This window comes from Onychomys torridus, chromosome 3 (genome assembly GCF_903995425.1).
Source record: "Onychomys torridus chromosome 3, mOncTor1.1, whole genome shotgun sequence".
NCBI classification, from domain to species: domain Eukaryota; kingdom Metazoa; phylum Chordata; class Mammalia; order Rodentia; family Cricetidae; genus Onychomys; species Onychomys torridus.
This window is the reverse complement of record NC_050445.1, coordinates 55,521,056-55,546,754: the sequence shown is the minus strand read 5'-3', so window position 1 is coordinate 55,546,754 and position 25,699 is coordinate 55,521,056. Positions and strand designations below refer to the sequence as shown.

At 37.5% G+C, this 25,699-nt stretch overlaps 1 protein-coding gene across 2 annotated transcripts; it reads right to left on the bottom strand.

Annotated features, from left to right (window-relative positions):
- Tmem168 (transmembrane protein 168) lies at positions 1–25,699 on the bottom strand. 2 transcript variants are annotated; one of them, XM_036182491.1, is made up of 5 exons: positions 25,526–25,699; positions 19,621–20,872; positions 11,928–12,070; positions 9,919–10,193; positions 1–1,964 (listed from the first exon to the last, which is right to left on the bottom strand). In XM_036182491.1, exons 2-5 carry the CDS (start codon positions 20,746–20,748, stop codon positions 1,417–1,419), a joined length of 2,094 nt encoding a protein of 697 aa, XP_036038384.1. In that variant the 5' UTR covers positions 20,749–20,872; positions 25,526–25,699; the 3' UTR covers positions 1–1,416. The 2 variants fall into 2 exon arrangements, with proteins under 2 accessions (XP_036038384.1, XP_036038385.1); XM_036182492.1 differs by lacking the exon at positions 25,526–25,699 and adding an exon at positions 25,196–25,415.

Below are 25,699 nucleotides of genomic sequence, written 5' to 3'. Positions count from 1 at the left end.
TTTTTAACAAAATTTTATTCAAAGTATTAGGAATACAATATTCCAAACATAGAAACAGTCAGGCTGTAGCAATGCTGCATAGATAGTGGTGTATGCGTTCCCTGATGCTGTGACTTCTTCCTCAATAAAACAGCAGATCTGAAGTCGGTAGAAAATGGCAGGTGCATTACCTCCTCTCTCTGGGGATGGAAAAATGGCTTCAATGGTGAGAAGTCACATCACTTTAACAAAAAATAAGCTCCCAATTTAATTATATTTCCCTCTTTCAAAGATGAAAATTTAGAATGTAGTATTATTGGAAGGGAACAAGAAGTGAATTACCTCTTAAGGTGATATCCTGATCAGTGCCTACTTTTCTCCAACAAAACACTGAATTAAAGTTTAAAAATTACAACCACACCATTATGCTTACCTAAAACTGCCAACATGAATACTTTTTTTTACATAATACAAGTATGCAACAACAGCAAAAATGATCTGTTCCCATCCTTTGACCTCAGCAGAAAAAAGTTTACAAGAGGATCTGAAAAATAATTTTCATGGCAGAGCACTAACTCCACAGAGATACTTAAAATGGAATGAACTGGTCAATGAGAAATTGCTACATTTATTTTATAAGAGTACTTTGTGAAAAGAATGGCAATTTATTTGAACGGAGTTATAGCTGGAAATACTACTCATTAAGAAAACAGTTACCCTGAGAAAGACTCTTAAAATTACCAGTATTTTCGGAGTCTCTTACTAACACAGGAAGAAATAGTTTGTAGGCTCTAAACTCTCTTATTGTTACCTACATCAACGATGTTTTCATCTCAAAGGCATTTTGGGCTTCTCTGCTGTACTGGTAAAGGTCATAGCCAAGACATTTGGGTGTGATGGAGGAAGGGCATGTGGCTGTCGTCCTGAGCAGGTCTGTTCCTGCTCCAAGAGCTTACTTATTCTTCTGCAAATAGTCTTGGAGTCAAACCTATGAGTCACACACATGAAGGAATCTTCTACTAAGTAAATTGGTAGTTTTCTTAAAATAGTAAACAAATTTTCTGGTCTGTATTCTCTAATGTATGCCTAGAAAATAAGGCATTAAGAATTCTTCATTGGCCACTGCAGAGCATAGACAACTGTGTTTCTTTTCATTGGAGAGAAACGAAAATATGCTTGAAAGTGCACTGCTATGTTTAACATCTCTTACACATTTACACTCAGCATTTTATGACCCTCTGCATACTTTTAGTATAAAGTCATGCTTCCTCCCAGTATCTTACACATCCCATAATTACTTAAGAAGAGACAAAGTGAGAGCAGCTACAAAAGTAGCAAGATATTCCCCCCAAATAAAAATACAGTATACAAAAAAATGGCAAGTTAGTGATACATGGTAACATGAACTCTCAATAATATCTTTCCTTGGTGTCCAAATTAAGATTTGACAAGTTTAAATCCTTGTCCTGTGTCCAGCACCGTAGGAAGAAACCAACTCATTTTTAATCTTTTCAAGCACCTAAAACAAGTTTTGCAGATCCAAAAAAGGTTTAGACCACATAACCAGTTTGCCAGATGCACTAATGGATATGTAATCCGAGGGAAGTGTAACATCCAGTGCTTGGCCACGTCACTTCCTGTGGGCAAGTGCAGCGTGTAGTCACTCCAGCGCTTGGACACTCCGTACACGGCTTTCACTGTGCGACCCTTCTCAGTCCAGCAGATGTTGTTACTGGAGTTACAGTTGTACTCCACCCAGTCTTTTGTGAAGTCGCCCAGCTGTGGGGGGTCAGCTTCCTCAATATCCACTGTCTTCCCCAGCTCAGCTCCCTGAACTGCAATGTACTGGTCATTAATCTTTCTCACTTCTTTCACCCATGGGGTTGAATTCTCGCTGTCTAATATGATAATAAGGCGGGAGCAGAAGGAACCATTCTTTTCTCTCCACCATTCTAAAAGCGTATCAAGGCGAAGTATGTCTCCACCTGTGAACAAGAAAAAATTCTGTTCAGTGGTGATTTCTGAAGTCTCTTGCTTCTGCTAATATTTTTAGAATATTAAGCAACAATAATCAGAAAAATGAAAGATACTTTCAAAGTGTCTTTTTACAAGATACTTTTAAAAATAATTTATAGACCTATAACTTACATAAAATATGCTATAACTGAAGAAAATTGATTTCTATATATATGTTCCTTGATTTACAATAAAGTTGCATACAGATAAAGATCATTCTAATATAAAAACAATCTAAGTTCAAATTGTATTCAATATACCACACCTACTAAACACAAACAACAAAACCTACCAACACAGTACATTCAAGCACTAGCTGTCTACCATTGTGACTGTGTCTGGCTAGGATCTGCAACTGGCTGACACTGCCCAGCATCCAAAGATTACCACAGTGCTCATGTGGTAAAATATCTAAACATAAAATATGCTTTGCATTGACTGCATCTAGCTTTTGCACCATGTAAAATAATTAAACTACTGTAAGTTAGAGACTGTAGACAAATTTAGTAAAAGAAAAGTAATATTAGACAGAAAAGCAAACATTCTAAAGTTGGATAGCAAATGACAGCTCATAATCCCTAATAAAAGCTGCCAACTGGCTTTTATGACCTGACGATTGATATTATATTCTTACATAGTAGAAAATCAAAAGAAGGCTTTGTGAACTTTAAATTTACAAAAAATTTAATTTTATTGAACTATAAATTAATATCACTCAATAATTATTTACACAAATAACACTTCATTAGAACAAAAGCACCCTTTTTCAGTTTTATCCCTGGCTGCTTTCACAGCTACTCTAGTTACAGTGATCCTACAACTCAAAGAGTAACATAATAGCTCTTCCAGATTCTGAAGTTGCCTGAACAAAAAGAGAGCCATGCAGAATATTCCATGAAGAGAAAGGTGTGTGGAAATGAAAGAAAAAAAAAGGAAGGAGGGATGGGGAGGGAAAAAGAGACGGGTAAGAGGGAGAGACACATCAGGGCTGGTAAAGACAAAAAATAGTAAGTTCTGTTAACTGCTGTCTGTGTACCAGGCTTCTCAATCACTAGAAGGAAAGTGCCATGGGAAAGTAACACTCCAGAAAACATGGATAGAGTAGAGTCACTGCTGCTGTGGGAGGTCTTTCTATATGCTGTGAATATGTGTTGCTCTGATTGGTTGATAAATAAAGCCATTTGGCCTATGGCAAGTCAGGTTATAGCTAGGTGGGAAATTGCATAGAGACAAGAAGAAGAGAGGCAGAGGAGGGAGACACCAGCACTGCCAGGAGAAGCGAAATGTGAAGTACTGGTGAGCCACAGCCATGTGGAAACTTATAGATTAATAGAAATGGGTCAAGCTATAAGAGCTAGCTAGCTAGCAAGAAGCCTGCCATAGGCTATATAATTGGTAAATAATATTAAGCCTCTGAATGATAATTTTATAAGCAGCTGTGTGACCTCGGGGCCAGGCAAGACTGGAGAAACCTTCCAGCTCCACACTACTATATATATAAAGCTAGTTCACATCCCAGCATCTATACTATGTACTGAACTTTTTGTTCAGCCTGCTTGGTTATTCAGTCTTTTTGTTTTCATATGAATGTTGTTAGGTCCAAAGCAGGCTCCCCAAAAAAATCATAGTCTGGGCTCATCTCAGGCTGGACTTTGACCAGGTAAACAGAAAAATTGCTAGCAGACAAACTAAACCTAAACTCAGCATTCATCAGAAACCTTGTAAAGTGGGTTTCTGTTTGTCAAGAAAAGTCATTACTTCCCTTATCCCTTACACACACATACCCCTAGTACCTGATAAACAGACTGAAATGGATCAAAGTCCATAGCTAGCCCCCAGGCTGTCCTGCCTCCTACCCTTAATCCACTTACCTCCCAGACTGTGGACTCACAAGCACCATCCCACTGCTACCTGCCCCCCACAAATCCACACGGCTTTAGGGCACTTGCTGTTCTCTCTGCCCACCCCACATCAGCCTGGCAGTCTGAGTTCCTCAATAACCCTTTATTTCTACCCACAAAATCGTCTAGTTCAGTGATTTCATCCACAGAGCCCTCACTCACAAACTTCAGGATTTTTTTTCTTATTTGTAATGAGTTTCATTAGTATTTTAATGGAGATTGCATTAAATATGTAGATTGTTTTACAATATGTTTTACAGTTTAATAATATTAATTCTCCCAATCTACAAACATGGGAGAATTTTTGCTTTCTTCAATTGTTGTCTTAGTTGTTTTATAATTTTCACTGTAGTGGTCTTTGTCCTCTTTGGGTAGGATTATTCCTAGGTTTTTGTTTTGTTCTTTTCCCCCTTTTCTATGAATCTGTTGTGAGTGGGAATACTTTCCTGGTTGAGTTCACTATTGATACACAAAAGGAAACTTTTCATATGCTTGTATCCTGCCACGGGGCTCGATTCCCGTCAGGTCTGAGTCTTGACAGGACCTTCAGTCTTTCTAGTACAGGAAATGAAGGCACTGGACACTCCCTTGCAGCTGTGCGCCCCAGGCAACTCTCCTAACCTCAGTCTGCCCTGGCTCTGTCTCAATGACCAAAGGACACAATCATGTCAATTCCAGGATCTAGCCCAATGAAAACAACAAAAGTAGAGGCAAACTTACAACTATTTCTTACCACTAATATTTAGAGTAATACCAAATCTGAAACAAGGGGAACAGAAATAAACTATAGAATAATCAGCTTATTCTATGATAAAGTAAAACTTACAAGAATTTTATAAGGGATGTTTATACCATGAGGACAAACACAACACAGAAGCTTCCCTACAGAAATTACAGCAGTAGGAATTACTGGGTATTTGGAAATCTGTTGCCTTTCCTAACAGAAAAATACTTTTTTCTACTTTCCAAATTTTTTAAATGAAGCAACAGGAGAGGGCAAAAAGCAGTTGTGAATACAGATAAGCACTGGATAGGCCAGGCAAGTTTAACTTACAGGCATCCTTCAAAGAAAAGAGATGTTTAACGTGTCCTCCTGGAATGCTGGGAATGGAAGCAGTTTACAGTATGGTGATCCTTTGCTGTCTAATGACCGAGGCTCTGCACAGATCTTCTGGTATTTATGTTTACTGACTAAAGGCCCTTTCCCCTAAAACCTTGAGCATTACTTCTAGGCCGTAAAATTCATCTCTGTGAGATATGTCATTTGTACTTTCCAACAGCCTAATTAACTTCCATGTTATGTTAGGGCCAAGCCAAAGAAATCCTGACTTCCTCAGGGTTATATTTACTTCAGTCATTCTCCCTAGACCTTTCTTGCTGTGAAATAATCTTTTTGTACACTGTACATATGTATTACTCTCATTGGTTAATAAAGAGCTGACTGCCGATGGCTGAGCAGGATTTTGAGGGCAGAGAGAACTCTGGGAAGAAGAAGGGCAGAGTTATAAGGAGACTCGAGCAGGATGGGAAGTATGTAGATGAGGTAAACAAGCCTCAAAGCAGCACATAGATGAATAGAAATGGGTTAATTTAAGCTATAAGAGGTAGCTGCAAACAAGCCTAAGCTATCAGCCAAGGTTTTTTAATTAATAAGAAGTCTCCATGTAGTTATTTGGGAGCTGGCAGGCAACTCCCACTACACTTTATCTTGGTCAAGAACCCATCTTATGGATAAAGCCATATATACTTAGTAAGAAGCTTCAATGTAAACATGTCTTGAGTTTTGTTATACTCACAGGGCTGAGTTCATTGTTACCTGAAAAATTTTTCCAAAATTTTGCAAACATAGCAAAAATACATGAGCTAATGTCAGACTCTAGACATCCTTGCCCAGCACTAGAACCAAACTGGGCTAGACCCAGTTTCATCCTCATCTTTTCGAGGATCATTTCCCTGCTGGTTGTAAAGCCTAAAGAAACCCTCTGCAGAGCAACTGTTACTTTCACAATTAGAAAGAGCTTTAATATGTTGGAATTTACTAGCAAAAACCTAACCAACTAATTTCACAATATGTATTTCTACTAAGAGAAAACATCCTCTTTGCTTAACTATCAAACTAATAAGAGTATCTTTTGTAATTTGCAACTCTGTTTGTAATAGGACCTCAAAATCAGGCTATGTCACATTATCTCTGTATAACTAATTTATTCATCTGCTTGTTATGAGAAAGGCTAAGAATGCAAACTATTTTACGCATTTCTCTAACACTCATACACACGGTTTTAGAGAAACTACTTAAACACATGGTCTCCATGTACAACTAGTTTTGTTCCACTTTTTCAAACAATGTCCAGAAGTTAACTTTTCATGATTTCCAGATATATTAAATGTCTCCAGAGATCAGACTACAATGACACAAATTCCACCCTCCACAGAACACCACCGCTTAGCAGTGCACTCACAACCATTTCAATATTCTTCAGCATATTCCACCCTTACTCTCTTTTAACATCAACAAGGCACTTACAGCAACAATAAAACCTTGTGAGTTATTTCTCTGCTGTTTTATTTTGTTCTGCTTTCCTGTAGGTTCTGTGCTACTCTTGGCTTTTGGCCAAAATACAAAGCGCTTAACATTTATCTCCAATAACAGCCATTTGATAAGTTTCAAGTAACCAAGACTGCTTTTTAAAGGTTCTGTGTATCTGTGATAAAATGCTTTATAAAGTATCTACATTTTCTTTTATTTCTTCCTGTCTCACTGATAATTATCTTTGTTTTTTACCCTAAAGCAGCAGTTCTCAACCTGAGGGTTGCAACCCCTTTGGGGCTTGAACGACCCTTTCACAGAGATCATCTAAAACCATTAGAAAACACAGATAGTTATATTACAACTCATAACAGTAGCAAAATTATAGATATGAAGTAGCAACAAAAATAATTTTATGGTTGGGGTGGATCACCACAGCATGAGGAACTATATTAAAGGGTGACAACATTAGGAAGGTTGAGACCTATTGCCCTAAAGCAAGGTGGGAAAATTATGAGGTTTAATATCAAAACTCCATAAATCTAAAAGACGACATATTTTAAGTAGTATGTGTCAAAGTAAGGGACAAAGGCACATTGAGATTCTCCTTCCCAAAGTAACATTGTTTTGAACTTGATGTTAATATGTTAACCCAAGTAAAATCTAGAGCTAATGGGTCATACTTCAAGGCTGAAGAGACAGGTATTAATAATCAGTTTAAAGCCTCTTGTCATTTGATTTGGAACAAACTAGAGCATTTTACACAGAGCAGGGGTGTTCTACTCAATTTCAAGGCAAAATCAGTGTTGCAAGGCTTGTGACATGCAGGTCTGGGAACTCCATCTGAAGAGAGTTCACAGCCCTGACTACTTTTACATGAGGGAGGTTCCCCGGGCCAGGTCCCCATGACAGTATGCATCCATGAACTACAAGGTAAGATAGGGTAGTGTCATCTTATGCTATGAGATATCCACTGCTATTTTGCCATTGTAATTTACTTTCTTACTTTGTATAATAAACTCTAGAACAACTATAAAACCACAAAACTTTCTGGCTGACAAAGAAATTGCATAATGGCTAATTTACTGGTAGTATATTTCAAAGACTATAAAGATATTACTCTAGAATGTTACATCTAGTCATCAAAGCTATAATTCTATCTTAAAATTAAGTTTTCATAAATTGTTCCTAAGTCTTCATAAAACTTAAGAATAACAAATTTAGATACTATTATTAAAAGAGAAAGGTGATATAAGTATTAGTAAGCTGAATGTGTAGCATTTATTTGTAGAGGACTTGAAATAAATTTCAAAATATTTAAGAAGAAAATGAAAATGTTCTGAAAAACATTTTTATTAGGTATAAGTACTTAATGGAAGTACACACAAAAGAGTTATCCCCAAAATTATTTTCTTAGCTAGTTGAGTGCGAAGTTGTACACCTGTAGTCCCAGGCTCCACTCAGGAAGCAGTCGGAAGGATCATTTGAGTCCATGTGTTCAAGACAGGCCTGAACAACACAGAAAGATCCCATTCCTAATACTGTCTTGTAATATTTTTAAACTACAGGGATATGTGAATATCCAATAAAAACATGCCCCCTTCCACACTGGGTTTGCAAAGTTTATTATCAATGTTACATTTACAAGAATCAGTGCTTCCTCTAGTCTGAAGCTCTATTCTGTAAAGTGTTTTCAATAGACTAGAACTTTTCTATAGTGTTGAGTGAGAATGTATAGAAGCCTATTCCTTACCTAGGATTGAAGGAGCCATGAAGGCTCCTCAATTGTCATTCAGAGCTACAGGTTAAGGACACGACTTTATAAACTAAATGTTGCATTCCTTCTTGTATATCCTACTCTTCTTCAACATGGGTGACCCACACTAACAACTCTGTTCAACCAGAGCATACTACTTCTGGAATCAGGTGCCTGCTGATGCTAATGTCAAACAGTGTGGGACAAATGTATCAGGAGTCTGGCAGACCTGGGGTTGATCACAGGAAGTTACATACTCCAGCTTCCACTGTATCCTCTCAAAACTGGCAGGTAACAGAGGTGATCAGAAGACTTTATGAATATCAAATTTGATATTGTTTACCAAATATCAGCATAGTAGCTGATACTTAAAATATGTCCATTGTTTGCCTTTATTCCCAAAACAGTCATTGCATTATTTAATATTAAATTGCAAAAAAATAAAGTTTTTAAAAAGCTGCTTTTATTTCTGATAAAGCCTCAGTCACAAGTCAGGCATGAGACTAGTGGGCTCAAGCTGACTTAAAAGCTTGTTTCCTTCTGGAGTGACTGGAGTGTAGGTATGATTGACTTTTCATGTATGTAACAAGGCCTCTGACAGAAACAACTTGAAGATGTCAGGGTTTACCGGACTCCTGGGTTCAGAGGGGTCAGTGATCACACACAGGTGCAACAGTGCAGAGCGGCTCATATATGGCAGCGGAGAAGCAGAGGGACACCTGGGCTAGCTGGCTTTCTCTCTCTCTTTTACTTCACTCAGCCCTGCAGATCATCGGACTGCATACATATTCAGGGAACTTCTCCCCAATCCCAGAAGTATGCTTTACTAGTCTCCTGGTTACTACACTAAATCAAAACAACTGGCAATGAAATCAAACATCACAATATTTATCCTTACATCTTATGAGTACTGTATTACTGCTTTGATCTAAATTTAAAACTAGGCCAGATATAATTAAATCTAAATGAACTATTTTCAATCTAAAATAAGAAAATCACTGAACTTTTTCATGATATATTCCATGATATTTCTTACCTAGGCATTATTTAAGGCTGCCCCTACCATGTTCCAAGTTCTCTTATGTCCTGGGCACAAACATACTAATCCACAAAACAAAGCCTAAAACTAATGAAATCATTATTATAGTTAGGAAGACTTACAAATTCACTTAATACTGTAAGATCTCACTTCTCTGGAACTTCTCTTGGAAAAATGTTTTCTTTTTCTATATGCAGGTAAACTAAGGTTTCTCCCCCTCCGGGTCTCTAAAGGGTATAAAGCATCAAAAATCTTCCATAGCACTAAAGAATGCTATAGCTTACAAGGGAACCTTACTTTATGGATGAGAAAAGGAAGGCAGTAGAGCAGCTACTGAAAGAGCACTGCTGTGGCAGAGGGACAGAGCCAGTGCTTCTGACCTAGCACGCTCCTACCGCACCTGATACACTCCAGAAATGTGTGTTTGCAGCACTTACAGACTAAGAAGGCAACAGTTCACCAGCTTCTAGAAGATATACTGTGTGGAATGATTGACTAATCTCAAATCAAACACATACTTTCCTCTCTAAATACTATAAGACGTAATCCTCAAATCCTTGTTACAGCTTACTAAATGAAACAGGTAATCTCGAAGAAATTAAGAGTCATCATATAACCTTGGTCACCTGCGAAGCAGTGAGCTGAGGACTTTCATGGCTGAGATTTCATAACATGAAACTGACAGAGGTAAACTTACCAGCTAGAGCCCACTCTCCCGAGCCATGGGTGTGTCCACTGTAATACAAAACATATGTATCGTGTCTAGGTCCATCCACTGTCCGAAGTTCAAGGAAAGCTTTCAGTTTGGAATGCAGAGTATCAAAAGACAATCCACTTGTGGAATAGTCACATCCATAGGTCTCGATCATATGATATGCAAAAAACCTTTGGATAGCATTAAGCATGCCAGTAGACCTCAGATTTAACTCCTGTACATGTTCTGGTGGGAGCAGTGTTGGCTGACCATCAGGACTGCAAAGGGGAAGAAAAGTAAAAACAACTATTCTCGTTTCTAGAAAGTATTAATTATTCTACATTACATTCTTATCTATCACCTATAATTGATTATCAAAGAACCATAATCAGTCATGCTAACGAAATGGTAACTTTCTCTTCCATAGCTCCTTTTATGCTGAAAATTAAGTTTAGAAAACTTAAAACCTGGTTTGTAAGACTGGTATTTCTTATCAGTAAAACAGTAAAGGCTGGAACAGTATCTCATGAAATACACAGCACTATTCTTTGTCCCTCTTCTTATGTTCTTACTGAATAACAGATACTGAATAAGAACTTTTAAAAGCCAGATTGTACTAACTGTTTCAAGAACAAACCTGAGTAGGAACTGAAAGGAAAGAACATTGTATTGTTGAGAAAACTAAATTCCCATGGAAAACATGGGAAGCAAGAATGGGATTATAAATTAAATCTGTAGTGAAAACACAATCTTTGTAATGTGTTCAAAATGTACTAACTTAAGGAGCAGTCTAAAAATAAAAGAAATGATCTATTAACAAAGACTTAGTTATCAAGACTTTCCACTAACTGAAGACTTTGACCTGAACCTGGAACAAATGGTACCCTGGGAAACACACCAAACTATGTTTTATAACTCACAGAAATAAAAAACTTTTAGTGTTAAGGAACAAAAATCATCACTAGTCTCCTCTCCAAAAAGAAATTTCTACTAGAAATTTAAAAAATCTCAAATTTACTTCATGTACTATCAATCCTAGCCCAAAATCCTTCAGTATTTACTAAAATAAAATCTTTTACATATTTCTGATTTTTAACAGTAACCAGGGCAAAAAATTAACTGTATATATTACTATTTCCACAAATTCTTTCTGCAGAACTGCCATGTCTTACTTTATGAGACCTTTCTGAAGCACATTCACAACCTATGGGACCCTTCTACTTCCAGCAAACCTTCAACACAGAAGCACTGTTACAAATTTATTTAGGGGTTCCTCTCAAATATTTGAAACTAGATTTTTAAAATTGTATTTCAACATATCACCTTGACAAGAGAAACTATGAACAGCATTTAGTCTTCAGAAATCATTTATGACAGAAACTATTTTCTCTATTGTAAATAACATTAGCTATTAAAGGATTTAAAATAGTGGTGTTTGTAGTTTCAAATTTCCTCTACATTTGGAGGACAAAAATTATATGGAATGAAACTACAATAAAATAAAATAAGCTCCATTGCTAATGTTTCATGTGTGTGCAGAATTTTTCATGGTCAGAGTATTTCCACATCCTAAACCTTACCAGCTCTCCAGAATGTTCCTCCAAGAGGGGTGACAGTACCATTACTATTTTAAGTAAGGACCTGAGGTTCATCGCTATTACAATTTGTTCAAGGAACTGAGAACTAGGATTGCAGGCTCTCGGCTGGGCAGACATTCCATTCTCACATCGTTTCCCAGGAACTTCATGACACTTCCTTAAGGAAGGGCCTTTCCTTTAGAAGTTCATGCAGATACCCTGAGCCCTATCTAAAATATAAGCTAAACATTATCTGTCAAAATATTAACATTTAATCCTGAAAATGACACTACCACTTAAAGTCAAGTTTTGCACTCTGGATGAAGTGTAAGAGCACGACACTTTGGAAGTAAAGTTGTGACAAAGAATCTATCACAGTCATTAAGGCACGTGAGCGGTCGAGTGGTTACTCTCAAGCCCACCAGACCACAGTACCTGCAGAAGTTGGTAGGGATCACAATAGCATAGCCAACAGAGGTTCCTCCCAAACAGTTCCCTAGTTCATGAAAGAGCCCATGAGCCAGGGATTCCAGTGGCAGAACAATGAGAAACATGCTCAAGAAGATTCCATTTGTGGGCTAAAAAAGTAAAAAGAACAACATTTATATTGTTTGTGGATACTTACTCACATGTATATTGACTCACAGTTTTTACCACTATGTTCAAGGATACAAATAACAACTCATAATCTAAAAACAATAATAAGGAAAAGCACACATTAGTAGACATGCATAAATTATAGGAGCAATGAACCATAAATGGATCCCGAAGTCTTTTGACAGTTGTAGCAAAACACAGCACGTATTTTTAAAATTTTCTTAACCTTCCATCCAAGCCAAAAACAAAAATATAACAAGTCTGATGTGAAAGAGAAACAAAAACCATCTCTCCGTGTTCAACCCACATACACAACATTTTTCCAAATCCCATGACTACTGCTTTATCAAAGAGGATGCTTGAGGAAAGACTCGGCTGTCCCCATCCCATGTGGAGCCCAGAGTCCAGAAACTATGAGAATAAAAAAACATAAAGGACAATCAAGACCTTAAAGCCAAAAAGTCAAATTCATTTTTATATAACAGTTTACCTTTTAAAAACTACAAACTCAAATTTGTATAAATTGCAGATTCTAACAAAAAAATATTAAGTGCATTTAAATACCTTTAAAGCAGCATATAAAACAAGGAAGACAGAAAAACATTTTTAAAAGAAGCCAAGTTTATATATTAACTGAAACTAAAAAGCAGGGGAAAAAAATGCCCATTTAAGTTGAAATAAAACAGAAAGATGATCATTAATCCTGTACCGAAGCTTTTATTTTTATTTATTTATTTCTTTATTTATTTTTGGTTTTTTGAACCAGGGTTTCTTTGTGTAGTTTTGGTTCCTGTCCTGGATCTCACTCTGTAGACCAGGCTGGCCCCGAACTCACAAAGATCCGCCTGGCTCTGCCTCCTGTGTGCTGGGATTAAAGGCGTGAGCCACTGCCACCCAGCTGTACTGTAGCTTTTTAATATTGGTACTATTCCAGATTCTTGCTTTGCTGTGGCACAAATAATATGCCTATATGCAGGAACAAATGTCAACACTAAGGAGTAGTTCATCTGATCAAAAGTAGAAAATTTACCCATAATAAAAAAGCAGATACACTGTCCAATTTTATACACTCTAGTTTATCAATTATATAATATAAATTATAGTAAGTTATTATTTAGTATAAAGAATTAATTTATGAACACTGAAAAATATGAAAATTTATAAATGATTAAAACCACTTCAAGTAGTCTTTTTTAGTATTTCCACATTTCATACTATATATACAATATACATACACGCACACACACACAAATGTAGTGGTATTTGCTCCACCCATGACTTTGGGCTATAGGCCTGAAGGAGGCTGTATTCCTGCTGTTGTTGTACGTGAAATCTTAAAAGGTAAGGGAGAAGGGGCTCATGAGCCCCTTCTCCCTGATGCCTGCTCCCTGGTCTGATCGAACAGCATTTCTGTAACGCCATTAATTTGTATATATTTACATTCCCACATGCCAGTTTAATGGTATACAAAACCCTATCAGTGTAAATATGCTACACCTTACATAACTGCTATGTAACTTATACATGTTTTTTATGTAATGCACATCACATAATTTCAAAAGACTGTGTGTTTATTGGATTAAAGTGCTTATGCTTGTTGAATTAAAAATAAGTGGGAGATTTATCTTTTTAATTTTTTAGTTTTGTGTACCTGTGTCTGTGTGAGTGTATATGCACATATGTGTGCAATTACATGTACTGATGTGTTCAAAGGCCAGAAAAGTGAATCAGATCCTTTGAAGCTAGAGTTATAGAAGAGTTATAGTTTGTGAGACACTGTATTTATTATGTGGATGTTGGGACCACAACTCTGGTTTTCATGATTGCATAGTAACCATTTTTAACAGCTAAGTCATATCTCTCCAGCCCCCAACAAAACTCACGAAGTCATCAGAAGCAAAAGAATAGAAATCTAGAGAACATTTTTTTTTAAATCTAAATGTCTAAATATTACTTAGGAGATCTTGATGTACAGTCATCAAAGTTCTAATAGAGGTATCAGAATCTATCCTGTCACTGAGTACTCTCAAAAGAGACAAAACCACAAAAAAATTAAAGCCATACCCTTATAAGAGTGAAAACACAGTTGCAAAAGTGAAGTCAGGCAAATCTACTTATGCTTTCCTATAACCAACAAGAGAGCTTTGAGTAAGGAAATTCTGTGGTCTTGCCAAGTCTAAAAACACGAAACTGTACAATGGCAATCACAGAATAAAGACTAAGAGTGGAGGTTTCCTAGAAGTCAAGCTTCCTGAACTCTCAAGAGCATTTCTGACCTGCAAAGGAGAAGAGCCACGATAGCTATTTCAAAGAACCGTGAAGACCCCATATATTGATACATACACAGCACAGAGGATGGAGGTTAGCACACAGAGAACCGTTTATAAACGGCACATCTTACTAAAATGTAGATGATAAGCTAGCAGTTATTTCCTGTTGGTTGGTGAGTTGTTTTCATTTGCTTTTTTAATTTTTGTTTTTGTTTTTTGACTCTGGATGTAGTTTTAGCTTGACTGCTAAACTGTCATTTAGGTAGGCTGGCCTTGAACTCACAGAGATCCACCAGCCTCTGCCTCCCAAGTTTGAGGATTAACAGCATGCACCACCACATGGCCCTCATTTAAAGGCTGGAAAACCAGGTGAAGAAGAAAAGATAGTTATGCACAATTTAACAATATTTCAATCAACTGTGGACCATATGCACCATTTGTGTACCTGTGAACAAGTTATCCACTCAGGGTCACATAAAATCATAAAGGAACTGAAAATTTCCTACTGTCTAGTAACATAGTGTGAAGCACTGATGCATTGTTGTGCTACATGTGAACAAGCCTGCATTGCCAGTCACATAATTATGTACAGCACACAGCCAACAATAAATGACTGTTAGTGGTTCACATATTTACTAACTGTACTTCCTCCATATTAAAATGTTTACTGCAAAGTGGTCTGCCATGTTTACCCAGCAATAGCCCCACACTGTGTGCCTGCTGACTGCATCCACAGGCCAGATGGAGTGACTGAGATATAATCTAAATTTTGAAAGTATAGTCTATGATGTTCAGGATGCACTGCTCAGAACTTATCTGTTAGAAACTATACCACACCCATCCTTCATGAAGAAAATACTCCTCAGACCATTGGTTTGATGTTTTAGTGGGCAAAGAACATCTACTCCTCTGAATGGTTTCAATGTTTTCCCCCAAAGCCTGCTCTAGAAACTTAACTCTTGATACAGCAATCTTAGGAAATGGAATCTAATGGGATGTTTATTGGTCATAAGGACAGGGAACTTATAAATGACCTTCACAAATGAAATACTGATTATTATATAGGAGTTCAAAGCTGTGAAACATACTTCTTAGCCCTTAACCTACCTACTTACCTACCTACCTACCTACTTCCCTCCATCTATCTATCCATGGATATATCAATCCATCTAGCTCAAATTTCACTATTGAAATTGAACTTTCTAATCTTCATACTGTGGGAAAAAAAGTCATTTCTTTATAAATTACCTACCCTGTGTTACTGTCACAGCAACACAATGTACTAGGACATTCTATTTTATAGTGTTCTGGGAAAAGTGATAAAATTTTAGCTTTAAGCTAAAATAATGTCCCCCTTTGTAACCTAGACTAAATGGCTCTAAACTGGGACAAACAAATGAAACAAAACAAAGGTCTCCATGAAACCTTCAAATTACAATGGTTAGCAAGGAAAGACATGCAAAGCTCAAGATTTCAGAGGGAATGTCTAAACACACAAAAATGCCATGGGGTATGCTTCTAAGTGGGATGCAGTCTCCCTTCAGCCTTCTGTTGAGTTTCCAATTCCCATCAAAGCCACACTAGCTGTGCCATGACACTGTGCCTTTCTAATTGACTTATTGAAGGGAAAAGTTTCAGAGATGGAAGCAAATGGCAAGTAGGGAACATAACACACAGTGTGGGAAACAACAGATAAAATGGTACATTTTAAAGTCAGAATGAGCTTATGAGCAAACCCCAGCAGAGGTTAATGTCAAATTCCAACTCTTTAATGGAAGTAACTGGGAATGAAACTATTCATTCATTTTGATAGTAGGTGGAAGAACTGACAAAAACAAAGCTACTTAAAAGCTTCACTTGTGTGAAAATTTCTTAGCCATGACATAAAAAATTCATAAAAGGAAAATAACTAATGAGTTAAGCCACATCTATTTTTATCTATCCTGACCTTGGCTGACAAACTGCTCTACTTAAGTTTCTTTAATTTCTTGTTTTTCCTTGTCATATTAGGTTTGTACTAATCCAACCATTAGTGGGAGAGCTTTCCAGTAGAAATCCCCCAAAGGATCGGTTAATGAGACACAAGCAAAAAGTTTAACACTTCAGTATTATTCTTATAGAAACATGGAGAGAGAGAGAGAGAGAGAGAGAGAGAGAGAGAGAGAGAGAGAGAGAGAGAGTTAGGAACACTATTTAGAAATGTTAAGTAAAAATAGTTCAATTTAGGAATCTATTAAAATTCAAGTTAAAGAATTTGAAATAGCTGAGAATGGACTTGGATTGGCAATGTCACTCTCTCAAAAATAGTTTTACCCAGCAGACCTCAACTGTTTACCTCTCACTATATAATTTTCTGACTCTAAATCATTTGAAGTCACTGGAACTTGTGTAGACCTGGTAGATGCTCCCCAAATTATGTTTCATAAGAATGTTACATTTTCTTTTCATCTAACTTGCAAGGAGAGATCACACTTAGAAGTTAAAGGGTGTGTGAGCTGGGGAGAAGGTGATGGGGTTAGAGTGGGTTAGAGACAAAGATGCCATAGACAGCGGAGTGTAGAAATGCTGCTCTTTCAGTGTTTTCTTTTAGTGTTTTTCCCCCCTCTGAGTATACTCATTTACATTTCACAAAACACTGGGCAGAAGAAAGATTTCAAAAGCTTTCTATAATCAATTAAATGAAAATTAAACTGAAAAGTCTAATTTCCTATAAGGAACAATCCCAACGTCATACACAACAGTTATCAAGCAGCAGCCAATTGGGGAATGTAAATACATTCAGGTGGATTTACATTAGTTTTGAACCACTAAATCAATAAACCACTCAACAGGTGTATTGCTGGCCAGGATTGCCTCAAGACTTTAGCAAAGCATAATGCTAGGCTCTTCCTCAAATGACTGAATTCCATTCTTCAGAACTTTAAATTCAAATTCTACATGACTCAAAGCACAGATATTAAGAACAAGGCTCAGCAAGCTTTTTCTATAATTAATATTTTAAGCTTTGGAAGCAAGTAATAGGGTTTTTATTGAAACTCCTAAACAATGCCATCTATGATGATAAAAATCAAGGATCAAGGAGTTCTAAAATCTAATCCTACATTTAGGAACAGGTCTTACAAACAAACAAACCAACAACAAAAAAAAAAACACTGAGGGGCTAGAGATGGTTCAGCAGTGCAGTTAAGAGTGCTTACTGCTTTTGCAGAAAATCAAAGTTCAGTTCCTAGCACCCATATCAGGTAGTTCAGGACAGCCTGAAAATCCAGCTCCTAAGAATCTGACACCCCTGTGACAGCACCTACCTACCTACCTACCTACACACACACACACACACACACACACACACTTTCTTAAATGAGGAAATACACATTAATATCTCTTAATATTGATAGAATTAGACAGAAAATTATGAAGGATTTTGATACAAGAACATCACTACCCAGCTCGACTTAGCTCTTATTTATAGTATACTCTGCCCAACAGCAGCATATTCCTTTTCAGATTATTTTCAAGTGAAGATGGACTAAAACATATGCCAGGCCATACACAGGTCTTCATCAAAAGACTAAAATACAAACTGTGTCCTCCAACCACAATGATAAATCAGAAATTAAAAAAAATAGACTAATGTTGGGAAATCCACAAATATTAGGATTTTAAACAATAAAAATATACATGACCCATGGGTCAAAGCTATCAGCTGAGCATTTATAATTAAGATAAGCCTCTGTGTGTTTATTTAAAAGTGGCTGTGGAACAGGAAAACTTCCATCTACAGGTATGTGTACTTTACTTGAAGTATATGCAAAACATATGTGCACTGGTATATGCAAAACAGAAAAATCTGGTTAACAGAATTTCATGACCTGGAAAGGCATCATACATGAATGAGGCTGACTTGGCAAAGGAAAAGTAGTAAAGACTGGGAAAGTGGCCAACATAGAGAAAAGGGGAAGAGGAAGGAAAATTCTTGCTAGAGTTCTGACATCATCATAATTCTGAAAGTCCCTAGCTCTGGCAAGTAAGCAAAATGAGGAAGCTGCCCTGAGACAACACCCAAGATGTTTTCACCACTTGCTCGACTCCCATACAGGCTCCTTGAGGCAGCCCACACTAAATAGAAGCACCATGCCCAGGCAAGTGTTTACATCTAATGCCCTTTAACACTCACATCTAGAAATCAAGCAGCAGCAGCAAATTGGTGCAAAGCAATTGAACCAAAAGAGTTGTTCTTGTATGCCCACATTCCAGCCTGAGTACTCAAATTATGTTGTTTGTCACATTATGAACAGTTTGTAATCAAACTCTTTTCAGGTTACCTCTTCTTCTCATTACAGAGTTATCCATTTTTAAGGGCAAAGATGTCCTGAGCTGTTCAGTATTCAGTACCATCTCTAGCTAAATGTCAATAACTACTCAGAAGAAAAGACAAATTCATGAATAATATAGACACAGGGGCTGAGGAGATGGCTTAGTCAGTCAAGTGCCTGACAAGAAAACAGGAGGATCTGGGTCTGGATCTCCAGAACCCACGGAAAAAGCCAGGTGTGGTGGCACATGTCTACAACCCTAGTGCTGGGGAGATAAATACAGGAGGATTCCCTAGAGTTTGATGGCCAGCTAGTATAGTCAAGCCAGTGAGAGACCCTTTCTAAAAGAAAAAGAAAGAAAGAAAGAAAGAAAGAAAGAAAGAAAGAAAGAAAGAAAGAAAGAGAAAAAGAAAAAAAGTTGAAAGTGATTGAGCAAGATAGATACTTGATGCAAACATCTGACCTCCATAGACATGCAGATAAACACACACATGCATGTACATAGACACACAATGCATACACATACATAAATCACACACATACAACTTAAAAATTACTATAAACACAAACTCTTAACTGCATAGTTTGAATGTCCACACACATATTAAAAAAAAAAAAAAAACATTTTGGGGCAGGAAATATATCATAAAATTTATTTTCTCTTATCTAAAATTCAGAATTTTTATTTCAGAAGCTGATATGGTACTACACATATAATTTCTTTTCAAATAAAATATTAAGAAAAAGGATATGCCATAAATATGCTATACATAAACCACAGAAGACAGGTCTGGATTTAGTCTGGTACCAGTAACTCTGGCTATGTCTTTAAAGCATAATCTTAAGTATGCCTTTAAGTATAATCTAAGAATGTCTTAAAGTATAATCTCCAATTGGCATTGACATAAGAAAATAAACTAAGACCAACAACAAAACACATGAGCTTACCTGCCAGGAGACTGCTCCCAAAATTGCTGTTGCAAGAAGACTAAAAAAAACTAACTGCTCTGAAATTAAGCAAAAATGACGCATCCCTTTGGATGCCATGATTCTATCAAGGCTATTGTTATCTGCCCTGTGGTTGATATATACTTTATGGCAGTCATTTAATTTGGTATGAAATCCCCAAAGTGTCAAAAGAAAAATAATATGGCAAATCATCCAAAAAATTCCAAAAATGGAAAAGCCTGGTATCACAAAATACCAGAGGTGAGTGTCTCTGAGTTTAAATGCTGAAAGAATAAAGAATGTAAGTTCAATCATTCCAATGAAAACCACCGAAAGTCTCCTGCAAATTCTTCCACGGTACAGAAAAGGTTTCCACCTTTCGGTTACTGAAAGTCCACTAAAGTAAATGTCAAGGAAAGGATCAGTTATCAAGCAAATAAAAAAGCATGCAAAAGCAATTGGATTCTGGGGAGTTTCCAATGAAGAGAAAAATAATAATACTGAAAAAATTATTAAGTTTGGAATAGCTAGAAAGGACTTCATTCTCAGGTCTATAATGAGCATGGCTAGAGCCATGACAAGCAAAATGACACTCAGAGATTTCTCCACCAGCATAGTTGTGCTGGCGATGGCAAACCCAACAAGTTCCAGAAACTCTACTGTGGTTAATAAAGTGGGCCGATGGCGGATGTAACCAGAAATTCTCTCCACCAAAGCACACAATATCCTTAATACTATAGATGTAAGAAGAAGGTATTTGGTTGACTCTTCTTTCACGTCATTTTTAAAGGATGAATTATCAAGAAAACATAGAAGGCCGAGCAAAAATCCAAACCAGAGATTGGAGAGACTTAAACTTGCTGCTTCCATTGAAAAGTAATAATAGAGTATACTGGCAATCCCCAGAACAAAGAGGCCGAGAATAAAAATCACCAAAATTAAAGAATTTGCTGTTTTTTCCCATCGTACATAAAGACCTAAGCATATAGCCACCAGTAAGTTGATTCTGGCTAAGTAGCCGAGATACCGCACAGAAGAGTGCATGTTCACTTCTCTGTTGACTTCTTCCAGCCGTGTCATTGCTAGATAGAGACAGTGACTGAAGCAGTACCGCAGTGATTTACACATGTAATCTGGCAATGGAGGTGCTTCCCACACGTGCAAAAATGAACTTCCTGTATTTCATTCAACAAATCCAACGTGGTGCTAACTTCTATTCCAACATGTTCTCTGAAGTTTTCTTTATAGTGACCTAGAGACAAGAAACATTATTGCATAGTTCATTTTATATACTACTTTGATTTTATGCCATCTTCTTTATACTAGATAAATGACCCCTCCCCTTTTGATTTTTTGAGGTAGGGTTTCTCTGTGTGTAGCTCTGGCTGTCTTGGAAATTGTTCTATAGACCAGGCAGGCCTGGAACTCAGAGATCTGCCTGCCTCTGCCTCCCAAGTGCTGGGAGGCATTAAAGGCATGTGCCACCACTGTCCATCTATATTACATTTTTGAATAAGAGAAAAACAGAGATTCTTCTGAAATCCAGTTCAAATCCAGTAGCAATGTTTTATGGCTTATAAATTCTGCAAGATACACAAAGGGAAATGCCCATGATTTCTATTCATATTGATTAGACTGCATCACTAAGTATCAATGGAGTCTTCTTGTCAATGTCGATGCTGAGCCTGCCTAATCTATTCCTACTTGAATACTCAGTTTGACTTATATCATAAGCACTTGGATTTGACACAACAAAATGCCACTCAACTTTTAAATGGAATGAAGGACTTCATTAGTACTTCTAATTTGAAAACACTAGTACACAGAGATGTTAACTATTATTGCTGTCTTAATCCTCTAAATCTTATTACAAGACAGTCCTAAAAATGCTATAAAATTTCAGTCTTTATATAGTTTAGCTAATAAACTTAGCTAGAAATATAATTTAACTCTATTAAGGTTGCTCAGTCCCTAAAGCTGAGACATAATTCTTGTACTTTCACTCCTACCAAAATAGATTACTTGGATTATCACTTACTTTTCAAATCTAAATACCATCTATGTAATAAATCAATCACTGAACTTCTTACTCAAAACTCATATACTGAAATGCTTACCAGGTCATGGTACAGTAAATGAAGAACTTCTTCATGTCTACCCTTTCAAAAGGTCACTACACTACAGCAATTATTTGCTAGGACCCAAATAACTATTTCAACTTTACATGCTTCCATAGGTTTCACCTAAAATACAATAATGGTTAAAAAATGTATATAATATATATGTACAATGGAGTCAGTGAGATAAGCTCAACTGTGAAGTCTTACTACTACATGAGTCCAATCTCTGAGACTTATAATGGTGGAAGGAGAGAACCAACTCCTGCAAGTAGTCCTCTGACATATGTACACATATTAACCACACACACACACACACACACACACACACACACACACACAAATATATAAAAAGGATCACTGAACTATCTACTAGGTAGCTTGTCAATGTTTTCCAGTATACTGTAACACAAATATATAAAAAGAATTACTGAACTATTATTCACTAGGTGTTTTCCAGTATACTGTAAGAAACGATCTACTGTAATAGCTCATGATCATAAATACTTAAAAACCCCAAATATTCAGAAAACAAATAGTTCATGGTCTGGGGTGGGTATCAGTGCTAGAGTGTTTCTCTAAAATATACTTACAAAGCATTATTAAGCTTGAACCCAAGCAATAAATGCACATGAGAGGAGGGAGGGTGTGATTAGCTATTTAAACTTTTCCTAATAGAGGTACACTAAAAGAACTCAAACAGAACATGAGATGACTTAGCATTAACCCCTAAGTAGCATTTGGCTGGAGAAGACTGTTTCTGGAACCATCTTAGACTAGCACATTTCAAATGCCATTATTAGTTCTACTTTTTTTAGGTAAAGCATATTTTTATTTCAAAAGTCTATTCATTAGGTATTCAAGCCAATTTTCCTCTATTATGTTTCATTAAGCACGTCTTACCATGTGAGATTAATGAAAATGTCTGCTTTTTGTATACTGTGGATTTCTATATTAGTATAAGAAACTGATAAAATCTAGACTGTAGAAAAGTTTTATAAAATATTACTCCTATACACTATAATACACACAGGGGGAGAGGAGAAAGAGGAGAGAGAGAGAGACTCAAAATATTGACGATATAATATATGCTCAGAATGAGCCCTACTAGACAGAGAAAAATCCACACACTATGCTGAAAGGTACCATACTCCACACTCATGACACTCCTGTGTTTCCTGGTGAGTATTTTTTCCCACTCTGTGACTATTCAAACCTCTTTCTTCTCAAATCTCTTGACACCTATATCTCACTGAATTTTTACCACACGACTGCTTCCTAACAGTGTCAGCAAAAGGGAACCTGTAAGTTTCCAATAAATAAATCCACCTCTATCTGTATCTCTGAATGCCAGTCAAAGAGTGAATTCTTGCTGTTACAGAATGTCATTCCCTCCAAACTTTCACTTATCTTTTATTCATTAGTGCTTAAGCATTTGTAGGTCAGCTTTTTAAAAAAACTACTAAACAAAAGAGTAAAGAGAAACAAAAAACAGTCTTTGTTCTCCCATCTCTTCTACCACATTCAGTTTTCTTCTTTCTTGACAGCTAATGTTTGGTTGTTTAAGTTCTCATACACTCATTTCAAAACACTGAGCAGTACCATTCCCTTAGTGTAACTGCTCTGCCAATTTCTAGAATGATCATCAAGTTCTTAAATATGATGGAACCTTTGCAGAATCCCTGCACATTGTGTTTAAAATCCTTCAGTGTTGAGTACTATCACCTTCTGAAACTTTCCCTTCACTTGGCTTCTAAAATCCAAGGATCCATATTTTCTTCCTAACTCAGCAGTTTTTCCTTGCTTGCCATCAAAGTTCTTCATTTTCAACCCATCTTTTGGTCCCTCAACCCCAACCTAGGCTTTGAGCAATCTCAATTACTTCCATATCTTAATTATATAATTTAATAAAAGACAATACAGCTGTAACATGGAATATCTTGCGACCACATTCTTATAGGACTTAGTTTTAAAAGTCTTTGGCCATTCTATCTTTAAAAGATAGCCTGAACTAGAAATTAAAACAAATCAAAAAAGCATTATAATTCTTTTCACTTGAGCTGCCTTTCCTAATTTCATGGAAAATTCCAGAGGCAAATAAAAGCAGAACACAATGGAATCAATCAGCAAGTGACTGCTAAAGTCCATTTTTAAAAAATCTCAAGCTGTATATACAACTCAGAAGGCATGCTTAGTATCTGGGAGGCCCTGGGTTTGAACCCAGCAGTACACCTCCAACCTTCAATCCTATATACTACATTAACCTTCTTTCACACTTCTTCAACCACAATATACTCTTCACCAGCTCTTGATTTTTCTTTCTTCTTATCCCCAATGTCACCACCTCCATTTTGGCCACCATGATCTCATGCTTGAATGTTTTCCTTTTATTTCAATCTACTCCTGCACTTCCTATACAAATTGTGGTTTGTTGGTTGGTTGGTTTGGTTTTTCGAGAAAGGGTTTCTCTGTGTAACAGCCTAGGCTGTCCCAGAACTCAATTTGTAGGCCAGGCTGGACTTGAACTCTTCAGAGATCTGCCTCACCTGCCTCTGCCTCCCGTGGGCTGGGATTAAAGGCATGCACCACCACAACCCAGCTAGAAAGTTGGTTTTTACGAGCAAATTTTACCATGTTACTCCGCCATGCAAAATTCTCAAATGGCTTTCCATCCCTCATAGTACTATAGTCTAAGCTCCTTCAGTGCCTGATAAAGTACTCTTCATTGGATAGGAATAATGTTCCTACCCATCTGTTTGGATTCCAAACAGAATGACATTTTGATTATGAACTACGTAATTACCATGCCCTCTCTGGATACACTCTTTTTCCTCCTCCTAGTCTTGACCACCCTTTGTCTGTCAATCTTTTCAGGTCTGGGCTTAAAAATCATTTTCTTAGAAGAATCAGCACTCACTAGTCAGATAATCCCTGCACGTCCTCTGAAATAGAAAATTAAAAATAAAAATACTTTTCTCTTTACCACGTGTTTAATGTCTGCATTCCTCACTAAGTCACAAGGTCTCTGGTGAGACTTGACTTCCAGGATGCATGCTCAGTATCTAGCCAAGTCTGTAATCAAGTTAGCATTCAATTTCTTAAATTTAAAAAAAAAAGACTAACACAGAACTAATGTGGATAAAATAAACAGCTTTTCTAATATGCCACAACTAGTAGTTAGGGGAGATTCCAGGAATGTCTGGCTTCTTTGCTTTCGGCTTAACTCCAGCCTTCACTTAATACACCAAATTTCTTTCCAAACACAAAGTACCCTCCCCGTGTCCTAAGGCAATGGGCTTCAAGACACAATGTATCGCTTTCATGACCTGTCAGTGTAAATCTATTTCTGTCCCATTTAGAGGAAGTATCAAAACCTGAAAGGACCACACTGAGAAGTCAGGGTTGGAGAATTACAATCTTGCTTTTCTGAGTCCCTGCCAATAACTCTTTAGACCCACCTCTTAACCCGAAGAATGGCAACTCAAAAGTCTAAATTCCTCCCTTCGGAGCCGCAATGGTAACTCGTCTCCCATTAGGCCTTATCCTAGCGAGGGGTGGAGAGATGGGGCCGGGACCCTGGCTCTTCGCCACCCCTTAGCTCGGAGAAGACGACACTATGAGACGTCCGGGTCGGGGAAACTGGGGACACCCCCCCCTTCGCCGTCGCCGGCCCCCGGCTCGCACGGCTCCCGCCCGGAGGTCGGCGGGGCGGGGCCTGGCCGGGTCAGCGCGGCCCTGGGCGGTGCCCAAGCCCTCCGCCGCCCCCCGGCTCTCCCGGAGCCACTTACCTGACTCCGATCGCCACCGACCCTCGCTGCGTCCTGCGACTCGGAGCCAGTTGGCGGTGAGCCGTGGGGACGTGAGCCCGAGACCGCCCTCGCTAGCACTGCACGGCCTCGGTAGAAACTTTCCCCAGAACCAACACGGCCGCCATATTTCCGCCGACGACTCCGGCGGTACGG

Bases quoted from the DNA above. Each gene is read 5' to 3' on its own strand.
- Tmem168 (XM_036182491.1), bottom strand. From the start codon at position 20,748: ATGTGTAAATCACTGCGGTACTGCTTCAGTCACTGTCTCTATCTAGCA. The intron at 10,194-11,927 runs GTACTGTGGTCT...TCCCCTTTGCAG, and splicing joins ATCCCTACCAACTTCTGCAG to TCCTGATGGTCAGCCAACAC. The intron at 1,965-9,918 runs GTAAGTTTACCT...TCTTGTTCACAG, and splicing joins GGGAGAGTGGGCTCTAGCTG to GTGGAGACATACTTCGCCTT.